General features: G+C 54.8%; 1 protein-coding gene across 1 annotated transcript; it reads right to left on the bottom strand.

Annotated features, from left to right (window-relative positions):
- Positions 1-12,489: 12,489 nt before the first annotated feature.
- On the bottom strand, positions 12,490-16,993 carry SAPCD2 (suppressor APC domain containing 2). The gene is made up of 6 exons (XM_012784397.3): positions 16,399-16,993; positions 14,208-14,320; positions 13,505-13,651; positions 13,063-13,170; positions 12,840-12,962; positions 12,490-12,765 (listed from the first exon to the last, which is right to left on the bottom strand). The coding sequence occupies exons 1-6, from the start codon at positions 16,955-16,957 to the stop codon at positions 12,637-12,639; spliced, it is 1,179 nt and encodes a 392-aa protein (XP_012639851.3). The 5' UTR covers positions 16,958-16,993; the 3' UTR covers positions 12,490-12,636.
- Positions 16,994-19,365: the final 2,372 nt, after the last annotated feature.

Raw genomic sequence — 19,365 nt, 5'->3', positions numbered from 1 at the left:
ACAAGTCCCTCCGCGCACGGACGAGAGTGTCGGCATCTGCCTCTCGGCCGCTCTGGGCGTCCGGACACTTGGCGCCATTCCTCCAGGGACATCCCGGGAGCAGAATTGCTGGGCTTTGGGTAAGTGTGTTTCTAGCGTCACTAACAAATGCCAAATTGTTTTCCCAAGCGATGGTTCCAGCTGGCACTCATGAGCGTTCGTGACAGTCTGGGGCTCCACGCCCTCCCCCCAACGGGTGTTGTGCAACTCTTAGATGTTGCAGATGCTGCTGGGGGTGGGGCGAAATGGTATCTCTTTGAGACTTTAATTTGTATTTCCTGTTAGTAAAGAGATGGGGCTTCTCTCTTTTTTTTCAACAGAGTCTCACTCTGTTGCCTGGGCTAGCATGCTGTGGCGTCAGCCTAGCACTCACAGCAACCTCAAACTCCTGGGCTCAAATGATCCTTCTGTCTCAGCCTCCCAAGTAGCTGGGACTACAGGCATGCGCCACCATGCCCGGCTAATTTTTTTCTATATATATTTTTAGTTGTTTAGCTAATTTCTTTCTTTCTTCTTCTTCTTTTTTTTTTTTTTTGGAGACAGAGTCTCACTCTGTTGCCCAGGCCAGAGTACTGTGGTGTCAGCCTAGCTCACAGCAATCTCAAACTCCTGGGGTCAAGCGATCCTCCTGCCTCAGCCTCCCAAGTAGCTGGGACTACAGGCATGTGCCACCATGCCCGGCTAATTTTTTCTATATATGTATTAGTTGGCCAATTAGTTTCTTTCTATTTATAGTAGAGACCGGGTCTTGCTCTTGCTCAGGCTGGTTTTGAACTCCTGACCTCGAGCAATCCGCCCGCCTCGGCCTCCCTGAGTGCTAGGATTACAGGCGTGAGCCACCGCGCCCGGCCCAAAAATTCTTTTAAAAACCTGCATGAATTGCCTTTCAGGGTTTTTTTAAAAAAAAAAAAAAAATACTTTTTTAGAGCAGTTTTAGATTCACAGCTAAATTGGCAAGAAGGTACAAAGATTTCTACAGCAGCAACAAAAATAAATAAATGGGACCTGATCAAATTATAAAGCTTCTGCACAGCCAGGGAAACTATCACTAGAGTGAACAGACAACCTGCAGAATGGGACAAAATATTCACATGCTACACATTCGATAAAGGGCTGATAACTAGAATCTACATAGAACTCAGGAAAATTAACAAGAAAAAAATCAAACAACCCCGTTAAAAAGTGGGCAAAGGACATGAACAGAAACTTTTCAAAAGAAGACAGACTAATGGCCAATAAACATATGAAAAATTCCAGCTAAATGCATCGAGTTCCTAAAAAAAATTAAAAAAAAATACGAAAAATTGCTCAATATCTCTAATCATCAGGGAAATGCAAATCAAAACCACAATGAGACATCACCTACCTCTAGCTAGAATGGATCATATTTTATCAAAAAGTCCCCAAACAACAAATGTTGGCACGGATGCAGAGAGATAGGAACACTCCTACACTGCTGGTGGGACTGCAAACTTGTACAACCTCTGTGGAAAACAATATCGAGATACATCAAAGAGATACAAGTAGAACTACCATCTGATCCAGCAATCCCATTACTGGGTATTTACCCAAAGGAAAAAAAGACATTCTATAAAAAAGTCATCTGTGGCCAGGCGAGGTGGCTCATGCCTGTAATTCTAGCACTTTGGGAGGCCGAGGCGGGAGGATTGCTTGAGCTCAGGAGTTCAAGACCAGCATGAGCAAGAGCGAGACCCCATCTCTACTATAAGTAAAAAGAAATTAGCGGCCGGGCGCTGTGGCTCACGCCTGTAATCCTAGCTCTTGGGAGGCCGAGGCGGGCGGATTGCTCAAGGTCAGGAGTTCAAAACCAGCTTGAGCAAGAGCAAGACCCCGTCTCTACTATAAATAGAAAGAAATTAATTGGCCAACTGATATATACATAAAAAATTAGCCGGGCATGGTGGCGCATGCCTGTAGTCCCAGCTACTCGGGAGGCTGAGGCAGAAGGATCACTCAAGCCCAGGAGTTTGAGGTTGCTGTGAGCCAGGCTGACGCCACGGCACTCACTCTAGCCTGGGCAACAAAGTGAGACTCTGTCTCAAAAAAAAAAAAAAAAAAAGAAATTAGCTAAACAACTAAAAAATAGAAAATATGATCCAGGCGTGGTGGTGCATACCTGTAGTCCCAGCTACTCAGGAGGCTGAGGCAGGAAGATCGCTTGAGCCCAGGAGTCTGAGGTTACTGTGAGCTAGGCTGATGCTACGGCACTCTAGCCTGGGCAACAGAGTGAGACTCTTTCAAAAAAGAGAGAGAGAGAGAGCCGTGTGAAGTCTCCCAAAGAGGAAGGAATTGGGTCTCCAATTCTAGCCCGGGCAACAGAGTGAGACTCTGTCTCAAAAAAAAAAAAAGTCATCTGTTGGTAGACACTGATCAAAAAATAAAAAAAAAAAAAATTAAAAAGCCATCTGCAGTAAAATGTTTATAGCAGCACAATTCGCAATTGCAAAGATGTGGCAACAACCCAAGTGCCCATCAGCACATGAATGGATTAATAAAATGTGGTATTTGTATACCATGGTGTTCTACTCAGCCACAAAAAACAATGGTGATTTAGCACCTCTTGTGTTATCCTGGATAGAGCTGGAGCCCATTCTACTAAGTGAAGTATCACAAGAATGGAAAAACAAGCACTTTTCACACTGGCTTCTTTGATTTAGTGATATGCATGTAGTCACCATTAAATCGGTACTAATCGATCAACAAGTTACGTGCACATACGGTAGGAACGTTCATTGGGGGCCGAGCAGGTTGGTGGGAGGGGATGGGTAAATACACACCTAGCAGGTGCAGTGCAAGCTATTTAGGGGCTTGGGCACGCTTGTCGCTCTGATTTGGGTGGTACAAAGGCAATTTATGTAACCAAAGTATTTGTACCCCGTAATATTCTGAAATTAAATAAAGAAGCTACAGAAGGCCTGGCGTGGTGGCTCACCCCTGTAATCCTAGCACTCTGGGAGGCCGAGATGAGTGGATTGCTCGAGGTCAGGAGTTTGAAACCAGCCTGAGCAAGAGTGAGACCTCGTCTCTACTATAAATAGAAAGAAATTAATTGGCCAACTAATAAATATAGAAAAAATCAGCCGGGCATGGTGGCGAATGCCTGTAGTCCCAGCTACTCGGGAGGCTGAGGCAGGAGGATAGCCTGAGCCCAGGAGTTTGAGGTTGCTGTGAGCTAGGCTGACGCCACGGCACTCACTCCAGCCCGGGCAACAGAGTGAGACTCTGTCTTAAAAAAAAAAAAAGAAGCTACAGAGGTTCCCCGTGTGCTCCCTGCCCCTACGCAGGTACAGCCGCCCCCGTTACCAGCACCCCCCTCGGAGTGGTCCCTCTGTCACAGCTGATGAACCTAGACAGACACGCGTTCGTGGGTTTGGACAAGTGTGAAGACGTCAATCCACCCTGAGTATCACACAGAGTGGCTTCCCTCCCTGCAGATCTGTGCTCTGCCTGGTCGTCCCTCCCCAGGGCCAACCCCTGAAAACTGCTGGTCCTTTTCCTGTCCCCGGGGTCTCCCCTTCTCCATGGTATCATGCAGTGGCAATCACACAGCACGCGGCTCTTCACACTGGCTTCTTTCATTAACAATATGCATTTAAGGCTCCCTCTGCCCTCCTATGGTTTGGTAGCTGATTTCTTCTTAGCACCGAATAATGTCCCAGACATTGAATTTTTTTGAATGGTTTTTTTCTGCATTTCTTGAGATAGCTATGTGATTTTTCTCCTTTAATCTGTTACTGTAATGAATTAGTACATTTAAAAATATTAAACTAGGCTGGGCGCAGTGGCTCACGCCTCCAATCCTAGCACTCTGGGAGGCCGAGGCGGGAGGATCGCTCCAGATCGGAAGTTCGAAACCAGCCTGAGCAAGAGCGAGACCCCATCTCTACTAAAAATAGAAAGAAATTAATTGGCCAAATAAAAATATATAGAAAACATTAGCAGGGCATGGTGGCGCATGCCTGCAGTCCCAGCTACTCGGGAGGCTGAGGCAGGAGGATCCCTTGAGCCCAGGAGTTTGAGGTTGCTGTGAGCTAGGCTGACGCCACAGCACTCTAGCCTGGGCAACAGAGTGAGACTCTGACTCAAAAAAAAAAAAATAATAATGTTCAGATATGGTACCCTATCAATTATTAAGATAGCTATATTAAAATTTCCCATTGTCATGGTGGATTTGTCAATTTTTCCTTATAGTGCTGACTAATCTTGGTATAAATATATATATTTGTTTTTTAAAATACTTATGTTTTATCTCCTCTTTTAATTTTTTTTTTTTTTTGAGACGGAGTCTCGCTCTGTTGCCCAGGCTAGAGTGCTGTGGCATCAGCCTGGCTCACAGCAACCTCAAACTCCTGGGCTCAAGCGATCCTCCTGCCTCAGCCTCCTGAGTAGCTGGGACTACAGGCACGTGCCACCATGCCCGGCTAATTTTTTCTATATATATTAGTTGGCCAATTAATTTCTTTCTATTTATAGTAGAGACGGGGTCTCACTCTTGCTCAGGCTGGTTTCGAACTCCTGACCTCAACCAATCCGCCTGCCTCGGCCTCCCAGAGTGCTAGGATACAGGCGTGAGCCACCGCGCCCGGCCCGCAGAACCCATCTTATTTCACGTGTGTGTGGCCGTGTTGCCCCATGTGGCTCCATCCCCTGTGTAGCCTGCGTGGCCACCACAACCAAGACGCTCAGCCCTCCTGCCACCGCGGCCCCTTGCAGCCATGGCTGTTCTCTCTCCCACCCCTCGCCCCGGCAGCCACGGAGCTGCCTCCACCCCTACACGGTGCTGTCTCTCGGCCGTGTGTAAGCCAGACCCCGTGAATGCAGCCTCTCGAGACGGATTTTTATCACTCAGGGTCACGTCCCTGAGGTTCCTCCGAGTGGCTGCTCGAGTCACTGCCTGGCTCCTTTTGGGGGCTAAATAGTGTCCCGTGGTGCGGACGTGCTGGGGTCTGCTTAACCACTTACCTGCAGAAAAACGTTTGGGGGTAGTTCACAGTTTTAGGGCTACAGGAACAAACCAAGCTGCTATGAACACTCATGGACATGTTCCTGCACGAAAATAAGTTCACGTCTCTGGGACAAATGCCCAAGATTGCCATTCTACGTGGATTAGTCAGAGTTCTCTGGAGAAATAGAACCTAGGGGGCGGGGGGGAGGGGAGGGGGTTGGGGCGGATGGTAATTTTAAAGAATTGGCTTGCACAACTGCGGGGGCTGAGGTGTCTGAAATCCGCAGAGCCAGCTGGCAGGTTGGAGACCCGGCAAGATTGATGTTGCCGTCCCAAGTGCAAAGGCTGTTTGGAGACCCAATTCCTTCCTCTTTGGGGGACTTCACACTGCTCTCTCTCTCTCTCTCTTTTTTGAAAGTGTCTCACTCTGTTGCCCAGGCTAGAGTGAGTGCCGTGGTGTCAGCCTAGCTCACAGCAACCTCAAACTCCTGGGCTCAAACGATCCTCCTGCCTCAGCCTCCTGAGTACCTGGGACTACAGGCATGCGCCACCATGCCCGGCTAATTTTTTTCTATATGTTTTTAGTTGGCCAATTAATTTATTTCTGTTTTTAGTAGAGACAGGGTCTCACTCTTGCTCAGGCTGGTTTCAAACTCCTGACCTGGAGCAACCCACCCGCCTCGGCCTCCCAGAGTGCTAGGATGGCAGGTGTGAGCCACCGTGCCTGGTCTCACTGTAGTCTTAATTTGCATTTTTCTTATGGCTAATGACGTTGAACATCTTTGCATGTGCTTATCTGCCATCATATATCATGTCTGGTGAAATATTTGCCTATCTTTTGTGAATTACATATTCTGAGGTTATATTACTGGGTGATTATAAGTTTGAGATTGTTGTACCTTCCTGGGGAATTGAGCTTTCTATTATCAGGCAGTGACCCTCCCTCTTTTTTTTTTGAGACAGAGTCTCACTCTGTTGCCCAGGCTAGAGTGAGTGCCATGGCATCAGCCTAGCTCACAGCAACCTCAATCTCCTGGGCTCCAGAGACCCTCCTGCCTCAGTCTCCCGAGTAGCTGGGACTACAGGCATGCGCCACCATGCCCGGCTAATTTTTTCTATATATATTAGTTGGCCAATTAATTTCTTTCCATTTATAGTAGAGACGGGGTCTCGCTCTTGCTCAGGCTGGTTTCGAACTCCTGACCTCCAGCTATCCGCCTGCCTCGGCCTCCCAGAGTGCTACCTCTTTATGATTAGTAAAATCTCTTGCCTTGAAATCTGTTTTGTTTGATATTTATAAAACTACTCAAACTTTTCTTGTTTTTTTTTTTGTGTGTGTTTTTATATTTTAGGTGTGTCTCTTAAAATATCTTAATCTGAATCTCTAAAAATCCAACCCGATAACTCTGTCTTTTAACTAGTAAGTTTAACTCATTTATGTGAATTGTGATTACTAATGTATTTCTATCATCTTATTCTGTGTCTTCTGAAGTTTTTGTTTTTTCTTCTTCAGGTTGAATTTCTTTTTATTTTTCTCATCCCATCCACCTCCCCCTTTTTATTATTTTATTTTATTTTATTTTATTTTATTTTATTTTTTGAGAGAGAGTCTCGTTTTGTTGCCAAGGTTAGAGTGAGTGCCGTGGTGTCAGCCTAGCTCACAGCAACCTCAGACTCCTGGGCTCAAGCAACCCACCTGCCTCAGCCGCCCGAGAAACTGGGACTACAAGCATGCACCACCATGCCCAGCTAATTTTTTCTATAATATATTAGTTGGCCAATTAATTTCTTTCTATTTATAGTAGAGACAAGGTCTCGCTCTTGTTCAGGCTGTTTTTGAACTCCTGACCTCAAGCAATCCGCCCTCCTGGGCCTCCCAGAGTGCTAGGATTACAGGCCTGAGCCACCACATCCAGCCTCACCACCCCCTTTTTAGAAGGTACTAACGGTACAGCTATTATCCTACCCAGTTCTCCTAGTTCTTGTAACGTACATACTTAATAAAATCTAAAGTTAATCAATACCTTTTCCCTCCTTATGAACATTAAAGTGCCTCAGAATCCTTATCACCCATTACTTCTCCTTCTGTATCTGCCATATGGACCTTATCTTATTTATTTATGTATTTGTTTGTTCATTTGTTTTAGAGACAGAGTCTCGCTCTGTCGCCCGGGCTAGAGCCCAGTGGCTTCATCACAGCTCACTGCAGCCTCCAACTCCTGGGCTCAAGCCCCGATCCTCCCACCTCAGCCTCCCGCATAGCTGGGACTACAGGCACGCGCCACCATGCCCGGCTACATGGACATCATTTTAGTCCTATCTTGTTTCCCCCCACAAAGTAGGTACTATTATCATCAGATATAATATTTGCTTAGATTTTCCTACATGTTTAATTCGCGTGTCGGTTTTAAAATATGTTCCATGGAGTACTATTCAGCTCTAAATAACAATGGTGATATAGCACATCTTATACTTTCCTGGTTAGAGCTGGAACCCATACTACTAAGTGAAGTATCCCAAGAATGGAAAAACAAGCACCAGATATATTCTCCAGAAAACTGGTATTAACTGACTAGCACCTAAGTGGACACATAGGTACTACAGTAATAGGGTATTGGGCAGGTGGGAGGGGGGAGGTGGGAGGGGGGAGGGGGGTGGGTATATACATACATAATGAGTGAGATGTGCACCATCTGGGGGATGGTCATGATGGAGACTCACACTTTTGGGGGGAGGGGGGAAATGGGCATTTATTGAAACCTTAAAATCTGTACCCCCATAATATGCCAAAATAAAAAAAAAATAAAAAAAAAATAAAAATAAATAAAAAAAAAATAAATAAAATAAAATATGTTCCAGGCCGGGCGCGGTGGCTCACGCCTGTATTCCTAACACTCTGGGAGGCCGAGGCGGGCGGATTGCTTGAGGTCAGGAGTTCAAAACCAGCCTGAGCAAGAGCGAGACCCCATCTATACTATAAATAGAAACTAATTGACCAACTAATATATATAGAAAAACTTAGCCGGGCATGGTCGTGCATGCCTGTAGTCCCAGCTACTCGGGAGGCTGAGGCAGGAGGATTGCCTGAGCCCAGGAGTCTGAGGTTGCTGTGAGCTAGGCTGACGCCACGGCACTCACTCTAGCCTGGGCAACAAAGCGAGACTCTGTATCAAAAAAAATAAATAAATAAAATAAAATAAAATGTGTTCCAGGGATTATGTCATACCCCTCCCTTGGAAAGGAGCCTAGCCCTCCCTGCCCACCTTGTGTAAGGCCTGGACTTAGTGACTCCCTTCTAATGAACAACATTTCACAAGGGACTTCTGAGACTAGGCCATGAAGGGCAGGTGGCTTCCTTCTGGCTGCTGCTTTTGGGCGCTCACTCTGGGGAATCCAGCTGCTCAGCTGTGAGAACGGCCGGGCAGCCCCGTGGAGACAAGAAACCGAGGTGTCCTGCCAACAGCTGTGCGGGTCCGCCGCCCTGGACGTGGGTCTGTGGCCCCGGCCCAGCCTCCCGATCACAGCAGCCTCCTGAGATCTCGAGTCAGAACCGCCCGGCGCAGCCGCCCCCAACGTCCTAACCCACAGAAGCTGCAAGAAAATAATTGCTGCTTTAGGCCACGGAGTTTTAGGTTGATCTGTTAGGTACCATAAAATAACGAACTTGTCTTTATTTATGTTTCCTTCTTGAATTTTACCTTCTCCTGAAGCACTTCCTCTGGAATTTCCTTCAGTGAAGTTCTGTTCATGGTAAACTCCCGATTTTTGTTTGAAAATATTTTATTTTGCCCTCATCCTTAAACCACTTTGGGACCACGCTCACCGGCCCCAATACCTTGCCCACAGCCGGCACTCAGAGTCCGCACGGTGGTCTGTGCTGTGCGTTGACGACGCGTCCGTTTTGCTCTTGTGTGACGAGGAAAGCCTTAGAGCACTGAAAGCTTGTTTTACTTTACAGGCAGCTTCACTTGTCATGTCAATCAGAATAGGTAACGTATACATATATGTTTTCATTACGGTGTTTTTAAATGTTCACAATTTTATTTTATTTTATTTTATTTATTTATTTATTTATTTATTTATTTATTTTTTAGACAAAGTCTCCCTTTGTTGCCCAGGCTAGAGTGAGTGCCGTGGTGTCAGCCTAGCTCACAGCAACCTCAAACTCCTGGGCTCAAGCGATCCTCCTGCCTCAGCCTCCCGAGTAGCTGGGACTACAGGCATGCGCCACCATGCCCGGCTAATTTTTTCTCTATATATTAGTTGGCCAATTAATTTCTTTCTATTTATAGTAGAGACTGGGTCTCGCTCTTGCTCAGGCTGGTTTCGAACTCCTGACCTCGAGCAATCCACCCATCTCGGCCTCCCAGAGAGCTAGGATTACAGGCGTGAGCCACCGCGCCCGGCCACAATTTTATTTTGATAAATGAAAAATTAGAAAAGTCATATCATGGCTGTCGGCTAAAGTCGCTGTGCGTGTTCATCTGTGGCTGTCGGCTATAGTCGACGCTGGTACCAAAGTGGTTAAGAGACAGTTTCTCTGAGAATGAACTTGTAGGTTAATCAGTATATTGTCCTCGCCATCAAAGACATCGCTTCAATCTGGCTCCGATGCTGTCCTGGCACTTTCCGTAGGCGAGTTATTTTCCATCTCTTGACTGGACAGGGTGTCTGGCGCACACCTGTAGTCCCAGCTAGTCAGGAGGCTGAGGCAGGAGGATCACTTGAGCCTAGGGGTTCGAGGCTGCAGTGAGCTGTGATCGCACCACTGGTCTCCAGCCTGGGCAAGAGCAAGACCCTGTCTCTGAAAAAGTGAAAGTAGGCTGAGCTTGGGGCCTCACACCTGTAGCCCCAGCACTCTGGGAGACCAGGAGTTTGACACCAGCCTGAGCAAGAGTGAGACCCTGTCTCCATAAAAAACAGAATAATTAGCTGGGCTTGGTACTCCCAGCTACTCAGGAGGCTTAGGCTGCAGGATCACTTGAGGCCAGGAGTTGGAGGATGCAGTGAGCTGTGATGCCACTATACTCTACCCAGGGCAACACAGCAAGACCCTGTCTCAAAGAAAAAAATCCTTTCTGTTGCAGCAGAAGGGTCCGTTTTTGTCTATGGCAAATGTATCTTGCTCTTGCTAGGTAAATCTATCTTGCCCTTCCTTCCTTCCTTTTTTTTTTTTTTTTGTGACAGAGTCTCTCTCTGTTGCCCCGGCTAGAGTGCCATGGTGTCAGCCTAGCTCACAGCAAACTCAGACTCCTGGGCTCAAGCGATCCTTCTGCCTCAGCCTCCTGAGTAGCTGGGGCTACAGGCATGCGCCACCATGCCCAGCTAATTTTTTCTGTGTATTCTTAGTTAGCTAACTAATTTCTTTCTATTTTTAGTAGAGACGGGGTCTCGCTCTTGCTCAGGCTGGTTTCGAACTCCAGACCTTGAGCAATCCACCCGCCTCGGCCTCCCAGAGTGCTAGAATTACAGGTGTGAGCCGCTGCGCCCAATCTATCTTGCCCTTCCTTTAAAAAAGTTCATTTCATGCTTGCCTTTAAAATATATATATGGGCCGGGCGCGGTGGCTCTTTCTATTTATAGTAGAGACGGGGTCTTGCTCTTGCTCAGGCTGGTCTCAAACTCCTGAGCTCAAGCAATCCGCTCGCTTCGGCCTCCCAACCTCTTCCATATTTCCTCTCTCTGGGTAATTTTCTGAACTTTCAGTTGTGCTGAAAAATTTTTTTTTTTTGAGACAGAGTCTCGCTTGTTGCCCAGGCTAGAGTTAGTGCCGTGGCGTCAGCCTAGCTCACAGCAACCTCAAACTCCTGGGCTCAAGTGATCCTCCTGCCTCAGCCTCCCGAGTAGCTGGTACTACAGGCACGCGCCACCATGCCCGGCTAATTTTATATATATATATTAGTTGGCCAATTAATTTCTTTCTATTTTTATAGTAGAGACAGGGTCTTGCTCAGGCTGGTTTTGAACTCCTGACCTTGAGCAATCGGCCCGCCTCGGCCTCCCAGAGTGCTAGGATTACAAGCGTGAGCCACCACGCCCAGCCTGTGCTGAAAATTTTTATCAACACTTAACCAATTTAATTGAGTTTTTCATTTCAATTAGACGGGCAATTTATACGTCTACAAGTTCTAGTTGATTCTTTTTCATACATGGTCGGCCCTCTTTATGGCGTCAAAGATTATGCTTTGTAAGGAAGGAGACTATAAAGACTATCCCTTGTTCATATTTCCAAGAATCTTTTATTTCTTTAGATACAGAAAACATTGTTTATATTCTCTCTGATAATTCCGGTGTCTGAGTGACTACAGATTCTATCTGCTGTTCCCACTGGCTCTCATGGTATTTCATTTCCTTGTGTTTGCAAGTTTTTTTTTACTGATGCTCATTGTCTTTGGAACTCATGTATCAGCGGGAAACGCTCAGGCCTGGTGAAACTGTTGCTTCAGAGCAGAGTCTCCACCAGGGGTGATTTTCACCCCCTTAGGGACACATGGCAACACCCTGTGACATTTCCTGCGGTTAGGACGACGGAGTGTGTTTGTGTGTGTGCTCTTGGGCGCACCCTACTGCCATCTAGTGGACAGAGGCCAGGGATGCGGCCCGCATGGCACAATGGCCAACAGCCTCCTCCAGGGAGACCTTCCTGCCCCCCACGGTCACCAGGGCTGGGCTCCAGAGAGGACCTGCATTGGCTCCTGCAGGTGGCCTGGGCCCAGTCGGTCTGGGACCACTTTAAATCCCCCCCTTGAGGTCTCCTGGGCCACACGGGTGGTCTGATTTCAGGCTGCAAACTTGGAGGATCTGCTGTTTTCACCCTGCGTGGGACACCACAGCCAGGCGAGGCACTGGGTTGCTCTCTGTTCCCCCTTCCTGGGCAGGGCCGGCGGACATCACCCTGGGGCAGAGGCTGTGCTCCGTCCCCAGCCTCTAGTTCTGTGGCTCCCCCACCCAGCGGGCACATACAGAGCCCCCTAGGAGAGGCAGTGCCCCGGCCCATCTGCTCCATCTGAGCAACAGCCACCCTGTCAAGCTGCCCTTGGGCCCCTTGACTGCCTGGGTACCCCAGGTCCCCTAGAACATCCCCAGGACCTGTGGCCCCCAAACACCCCATGCCTGGGGCATCCCCTGGGGCAGGTGGACTGTGTTTGCCCGACGCCCTCTGCTGGCCGCCCTGGGAAGTGCAGCCTGGTGTGGCCGGTACCTTTTACTAGAGACCAGGCCCCGCTCTGCAGCACAGGACAGGATGGCTGCACACGTGGGTGCAGGGCTACCACAGCTCCTCCCTGCCCAGGGCTGCCTGAGATCTGGCAAACACCAGGAGGGTCCCCCACTGTCCACTGACAGTGGTCGTAGCAGCATCAGGCTGTGCCAGCACAACAGAGCACCAACCACCCAGCTCAGCGCCCGAGGCCAGATCCAAGTCATTCTGGGCACACTGGCCAGTCTGGGGCTCTGCCTGGGACAGCCCTTGGGTAGCCCAGATGGCAAGGGCGGAGGGAGGCAGGGCACCCGTTCAAGAGCTGTGTCCAGGCTGGCAGGGTGGTCTTCAGCCAGAGAGGCTAGAGCCAAAGGGGTGCCTGCTGGGCTCAGGGCCACGCCGGGCCCAGAGGGGCCTGGGTCTGCTCTCGCCACTAGATGAAGGTGGAGTCCAGAGGCCCAGCGCCCTGCTGGCTCAGGGCACGGGCCTCGAACAGCTGCTTGATGAGGGCAGACTTCTCCTGCTCCAGCTGGGTGATGCGTTCGCTCTTGTCGGTCACCTCCTGGGCAGACGGGCAGTCAGGCCAGCCTGCCAGGCCTCAGACCACCGCCCCCCGGACCCCTGCCCGCACCTCACCTGGGTGAGGAGCCGGTTCTGCTCCTTCAGCATGAGGATGGTCTGCTGCTGCCAGCTGGAGGCCGGGGGTGAGGCGGGGGCCAGGGCAGGGCACGGGAGCCCCAAGGACGATGTGGGGAGAGCCTGCAGGAAGGCACGGTCAGGCAGGCCTGGACAAGGGCGAGGGGGCGCTGAGCCGGGCCTGGGCTCCAATGTGGGCGCTGGGGGGGCGGGGGGCACTCACCCGGCCGGCACAGGCCGCAGCTAGCAGCTCCCCCAGACACTGGGCCACCTCCTGTACCTTGGGCAGCAGCTGCCCCAGCGGGCGAGGGCTCCCTGCAGCTCCAAAGTCCTGGGAGGAAAGCAGAGGACGGACGGGTGGTCAGAGAGAAGGGCTGGGGCCAGCATGGGGGCCCCCACACGTTGCACTCCTGCCCCCTGAAGTCGCTGCTCAGAGCCTCGAGGCCTCAGGAGCTGCTGCTGGTGGGGAAGGTCTACCGAGGGTGCCTGATCCTCAGAGTGGGACAGCCACTGCGGGAGGAGGGCTGTGCCTGCGCCCTGGGGGAAGGGACGGCCACCTGCCCTGGAATGGGGGCAGCCATAACCTGCAGGGGCTGCCTGGGCTTAGGTGGTGGCCACTCTGCCTGGGCACAGGGAGCCCAGAGCCCCAGGGCGGCAGTACTCACGGCGCTGGCTCTGCTCTGGCCCAGGCGGCGCTGGCGCTCCTGCACCCGCTGCAGCTGCTGCTGGTACCAGTCCCGGCCGCGCGCCATCATCTCCAGGCCCTGCAGGAGCACCTCCCTCTCCTGCTCCAGCTCCTTCAGCTGCTTCAGCTGCGACACACGCACGGACGCGGGAATGCCACATGCCTGTGAGCACGCACGCACGCACCCACGCACGCCTGCACGCGCCTACGTGTGCACCACGAGCCATGGGTGTGCAAGCTGAGGCGCGCACACAGGCACAGGTACGTCGGCATGCGTGTAGGTTTGCAAACACATGCACCGGTGCGTGGCAGCGCGCTCATGAGACGCTGCACACGCATGAGCCCGCGTGCCTGCGGGCTGGGAGCAGAGTCCCGTTCCTCCTCCCGGGTCCCGGCTCTCTCAGCCCCTCTACTCAGGCTTCCCCAGGGGGCGACTGACCCCTGAGCTCTAGGGGTTCACCTGTGGTGAGTGCACAGCTGGTGAGCTGGGCTGGCCTGCAAGGGTGACCTCGTGAAGCAGCTGGGCAAGACCCACGCCACTGTCACCGCACGTGCCTAAAGGACCTCTTGACCTTTCTCTGCCTGACCTGGGAGGACCATCCCTGTGGCGGATTCAAGCCCAGGTGGGGAGAGGTTTGGCACCAACCAATGCTCATTCTCCCCAGCCTCTGGCCCACACTCACCAGGCCACAGTCCACGCCGTTGGTGATGGTGTGCCTCCGCCGTTCCCCTCGGGCGCGGGGGGCCCGCCTGGCATCCCCACAGCCCGTCTCCTCGGCACTGCAGGCCACTGCACCTGTCGCAGAGAGGCACAGGCCCGGCTCGCCTCTGGACCTCCTGACTCCATGACAGGGGCAGTGGCCCCATCGACTTAATCCATCCTCCAAGCTCCCCGCACTGGCCTGGCTGGGGTATGGTCCCCACTCGACTGCCTCAGCTCCCCCCACACCCAGCTCCCCATCTACAGAAGTGGGGTGCAGGTATGGAGGAGGCTACCCTCCCTGGGCCCTCAGCCTGTCCCCAGCACCAGGCTCACTCCTGGAGGCCACGGCCCTGGTGCCCAGGCCACAGGAGTGGTGGGAGATGCCAGACTCGGCCCAGGTGTGTCTAGCAAGGATCGGAGTTTCAGTCGCAGCCTGCTGAGCAGAGCAGCTCCAGGGCAAGGCGGCAGGAGGCGCACAGCCATGCTCCTGCCTCCAGGAGGCCCGGGCACAGGAGGTACAGACAGGACTCCTGGGCATCTCTCAGAGCCGGGTCCGAGTCTGTAGGGCAACTTCCAACCCTGATAAGATGCAGGTAGCGTGTCCAGCTGGTCAATCCGCAGGTGGAGGCCGCCCTGCCCCCGCCAGGGCCCTAAGCCAGCCTGGGGCACACACTCAGCCCTACGTGAGGACAAGGAAGGAGACCCCGAACCTCTGGGCTGGGGGCTTAGGAGGCTGTGTATGTTGGGGGTCTTTACTGGGGAGGTGGATTCACCTTGGAGCTCCAGATGTGGTACCCCAAAAGCCTGCTGTCAGTCAGCATGCCACCCCCCTTGCCTGGGCCTTGGTTTCCCTGTCAGAGGGTGACAGCTGGACCCCTGCCCTGAGGCCAGAGCGGTGACCAGTGAGTGCTGCCTTGCAGTGCACACTGGCCATGTGGCCTTCAGAGGGGTGAGGTCACTGCCCCAGTGCCACGTGGAGCGTCAGGGTGGAGGAGGGCCGACCACAGGCCTGTGGCCTCCAAACCCCATGCCTGTTCGTTGCACGAAATCCACAGCTGGTTTCGAACCGCGCAGCCACATGGACGACACTGACCCTGCATCTGGAGCCAGCTGTGCCCAGAAGTCTCCTGCACAACAGGGACAGGCAGGCTGGGTGGCAAGGCACAGGGGAGCCCCCAGCCTGGCTTGGGGCTGCTGGGTCAGCTCAGCAGGGAGGCCGGGGGCCACTGCAGCTCCAAGCGCCAGTGACAGGGCTGGAGACTGTGGTGGAGACGGGGGAGAGGTCCTGCAAGGCTGGCAGAGCTGTGGGCGGCACAAGAGGCTGGCAGCTGCCACGGGCAGACAGGCCTGCACCTGGCGGACACGTGCACGGGCTGAATGGGCTGGGGCCTGGGGGAGCCCCGGGCTCCTCGGGGAGCCTGCCCCCGCCCCTGCCATAATGCAGGTCCTGTTCTCAAGGCAGGTGCTGGGAGGGGCAGACAGGGGGCCATTCAGCAGCCTCCTGCTGCTGCCAACTGGACCGGAAGCCAGGAGAGCAGCCTGCCAGGCTTGCTTCTCCAGAGACTGAGGTCTGTGTCCCTCTGTGGCATCCGCCACGGATCAGCCCGCCGGGCTGTGCAGGAGCCCCACACGCCCCTTTGGTCTTCCCAGCAACAGGGCCAGGTCCTCCTGGGCCACCTGCAGCAGGTCCTGCCTGCCCTGGCCTTGGTGGCCAGCAGTGGGCTCAGCCCTCTGGGCAGAGCTGTCATACTGGGAAGGACCCTGGGCCCACTGGGCCTCAGTCTGGGGGACCCACTCTTCTGGAGGGAAGCACCTCTGCCTAAGCACCCACAGACAGGAGGCTGAGGGCCCAGGCACCCCCTGGCAGGGGGCAGGCACTGGAAGTGGAGAGCCCAAGCTCAGGCTTGGTACCCACTGGGTTCCCAGCAGGTTCTCCAAGTCGCCCAGCAGCCCGTGGCCCTGGAGGCCTCATGAGGTGGCGGGGAATGGGCTGGCCTAGGCGCTTGGGTCCCTAAGCACACCAGACAGGCACGAAGCCCCTTTTGCTTCAGGACGGCGGAGGCGCGCTCCAGGCTGGGGTGTCCACTATCCCCAGCCCTCGTGGGAGGGACACAGGCTGGAGAGGTGGGGAGGGGAATACGAGGCGGGGCCGGGGGCTGCCCCGAACTCACCAGCGTCCGCGCTCGGGCTCCGCTCCAGTGCCAAGCTCTGCGGCCGCTCGGGCTCCGCCTCGGCCGGGCTGCACAGCTTCTCCGGGCTCCGGGCCGCGCCGCCGCCGGGGCCGGTCGGCGGGGGGCGCGCGCCCAGGGGCAGGGCCTTCCTCTCCAGCACAGTCCGCGGCTCGTCTGCCGGCGCGAACACCAGGCGCTGCGGCGGCGGCGGCGGCGGCGGCGGCGGGTCCCCCGGCCGGGCCGGAGCGCGCGCGGGGCCCCGCGGGCCGCCGTCGGCGCTGGGCAGCGAGGTGCGCAGGCCGGCCACGAAGCGCTCGAAGGTCAGGTAGCCGCTGGCCGGGGCCGCCCGGCGCAGCCCCTCGAGCACGCCGCGGGGCAGCTCGCGCGCGTCGGCGCCCTGCCAGCGGGACTCGATCTCGCGCAGGTGCACGCAGCCGCGCCGCCGGTCGTCCAGGATGTCGAAGAGGGTGCGCAGGCTCTGCAGGAAGGCGCGCGGCAGCCCCTCCGTGCCGGGCGCGGGGGGCGCGCGGCCCCGCTCGGCCATCGCGGCCCCGGCCATGGCGCCGGGGTCCGTCCCCGCGTCCGCTCGCGTCTGCCCCGCGCCCCGCGTCCGCCCCGCGTCGATTCCCCGAGCCCCGCGCCCGCCCGTGCCCGCCCCGCGTCCGCCCCGCGCGGCCCCACCGGGCCGGCCGGCGCGCTGCCCGCCGCGACAATGGCCGCGACTTTTGAATGGGGCCAGCCCGCGGCGGCGGCGCTCATTAGCATTTGCGGCGCCCATTGGCCAAGCGAGGCCCGGCCGCTCCCCGATTGGCTGAGAGGCCGCCAGCCGGGGTTTGATTTTTCTTGCCCCGGCCGGCGCAGCGCTGGGGAAGGACCGCCAGGTGCGCGGACGCGCTGGGCGGGCGGGGACCGGCTCCCCGGGCTCCCCCTGCTCCGGCCCGGCCCAGATCTCGCCGACCTCTCCTTCGGCCTCGCCGCCTGCCCCCACCAGCCCTCCCGCCCCGGCTCGGCGCGCTCTCCGCTCCGGCTGCGCCCGCCAACACCCTATACAAAATCTGTCCCCAGGTAACCGTGGGGTAAGGATGGGGGGGGCCTTCAGGGATCCCACCCTCCCCCTTTAGCTCCCTGGGTTCTCTTCGCCGAGCGTCTGCAGGCCACAGCCACCCACGGGCCGACGCTGGGGCCTCCTCTTCCGCCAGGAGCCACAGGAGGGCCATAGTCTCCAGCCAGCTGGACGCCTCCCTGCACAGAGGCCTCTCTGTCCCCACCGCTGCGAGAGCTCCTCCTCTGGGCCCTGGGGACAGCCTGTCCTGTCCTGCCCGCTGCAAGACAAAGCCACTTTCTCCTGTGTCCCAGATCCCCACCTGGTGACCAGCTCCCCTTGGCTCTGGCCGTCCTCTGCCCCAGCCCCTTCCCCTGGCTGGACACTTCCAGCTGCTCTCCTGGCTCCTACAGCCCTGCCCTTCATACCCATACCTCTGCCCCAGGGGCTCTGCTGTGTTTCCAACTGGGACCGGGTCATTCTGTCTCCATCTGGTTGGTCCAGATGGGGGGACCCTGTGTTCTTCCTCTGGGAGCCCTTCCCAGGGCTGACCTCTAGAAGTGAGGGTGGTGCTCAGGATATCTGGAGCCCACCTCCACCTTTGCCTTTCTTCCAGGTCCTGCTCTGGCCCCTCACCCTGCCATCTTCCCAGACTCACTAATGCCATGGGCACCTGGCCAATGACACAGGGGCCTGCCTTGGTCCCCTGGCTGGCCTCCCTTGAACCCTTCTTGGGCAGACCTCAGCTGACCTGCCTACCTGGGCCTCTGTGTCCTTAGACCTGAGGCACTGGTGTCTGTGTCTCAAGCTATAGGGGCAGCTTCCCTGGCCAGGGGGTGTCCTGGGTCCACTTTTCCTCTGGGGTCATTCACCTGAAGTTGGGCTCATTCATAGTAAGGAATTTTGGTGGGGGCCATGTGTCTTTCCTGTGCTGAGATCTGACCACCTCCTCCTTCCACTCTGCGTTCCAGCCTGGCCTGAGTCTTTCTCAACCTGGTAGCTGTCGGCAAGCTACTCTGCTCCTGGGGGAGCTTCTGGAGCCTGGAGCGGGTCTCTGGAGCCATGCAGCCTCTGTACTTTCTGAGGCACCATCCCAGTTGTAAATATGTGCTGGCAGTGCCAGCCTGGAGCTCCTGGGCAGGGTGGCTGGAAGACTCTTTCCCCCCACGTACCCCCAGCACTGGGCACGCAGTGAGGGACCGGCACTGCTGCCTGGCCCCTGAGCCTTTCTTTCCCAGGGCTCTGGTCCTCACCGTTGGCCTCTGGATCTGCTCACCTGCACCCCTTGACAAGGGCCTAAGGCAAAGAGATAGTGACTCTTTGGCCACAATCCTGCCTCTGGCAAGGAGTTCAGGGGGTTTTTGCCCAGCTCAGCCTTGCCGGCAACTCCCACCTGTCTGCACTCCTGTCTCTGCCCAGGTAGGTTTGCTTCTCTCCTGGCCCCGCAAGTGCCTCTGGCCACACAAAGATTGATTTTGCAAACCCTCTGATCATAGCCCAACCCACACCTTGAGGTGAGATGTGGGGTCACCCTGACCTAGAGGGCCCAGAGTTCATGTCCCGACACCTGCCTTGAAGGTACATGTGCCATCTCTGCTGCCCGGCCCTGCAGCATGCTACGTATTACGGTGGACTCTGGCCGGGGCGTGCGCCTGCTGTGCTCGCCCGAATCTCCATGTCCTGTCCCTACTCTCCACCCCCAGCCATTGCCCAAACTGCAGCAGAATCCATTCACTCATTCACTCATTCAGCACACACCCCTGGGACTTTTTTTTTTTTTTTTTTTTTTTGAGACAGAGTCTCACTTTGTTGGCCAGGCTAGAGTGAGTGCCGTGGCGTCAGCCTAGCTCACAGCAACCTCAAACTCCTGGTCTCAAGCGATCCTCCTGCCTCAGCCCCCTGAGTAGCTGGGACTACAGGCATGC

Source organism: Microcebus murinus, chromosome 12, assembly GCF_040939455.1.
Source record: "Microcebus murinus isolate Inina chromosome 12, M.murinus_Inina_mat1.0, whole genome shotgun sequence".
Classification (NCBI taxonomy): Eukaryota; Metazoa; Chordata; class Mammalia; order Primates; family Cheirogaleidae; genus Microcebus; species Microcebus murinus.
Note: the sequence above shows the minus strand (reverse complement) of the source record. Positions and strands in the feature narration are given on the sequence as shown.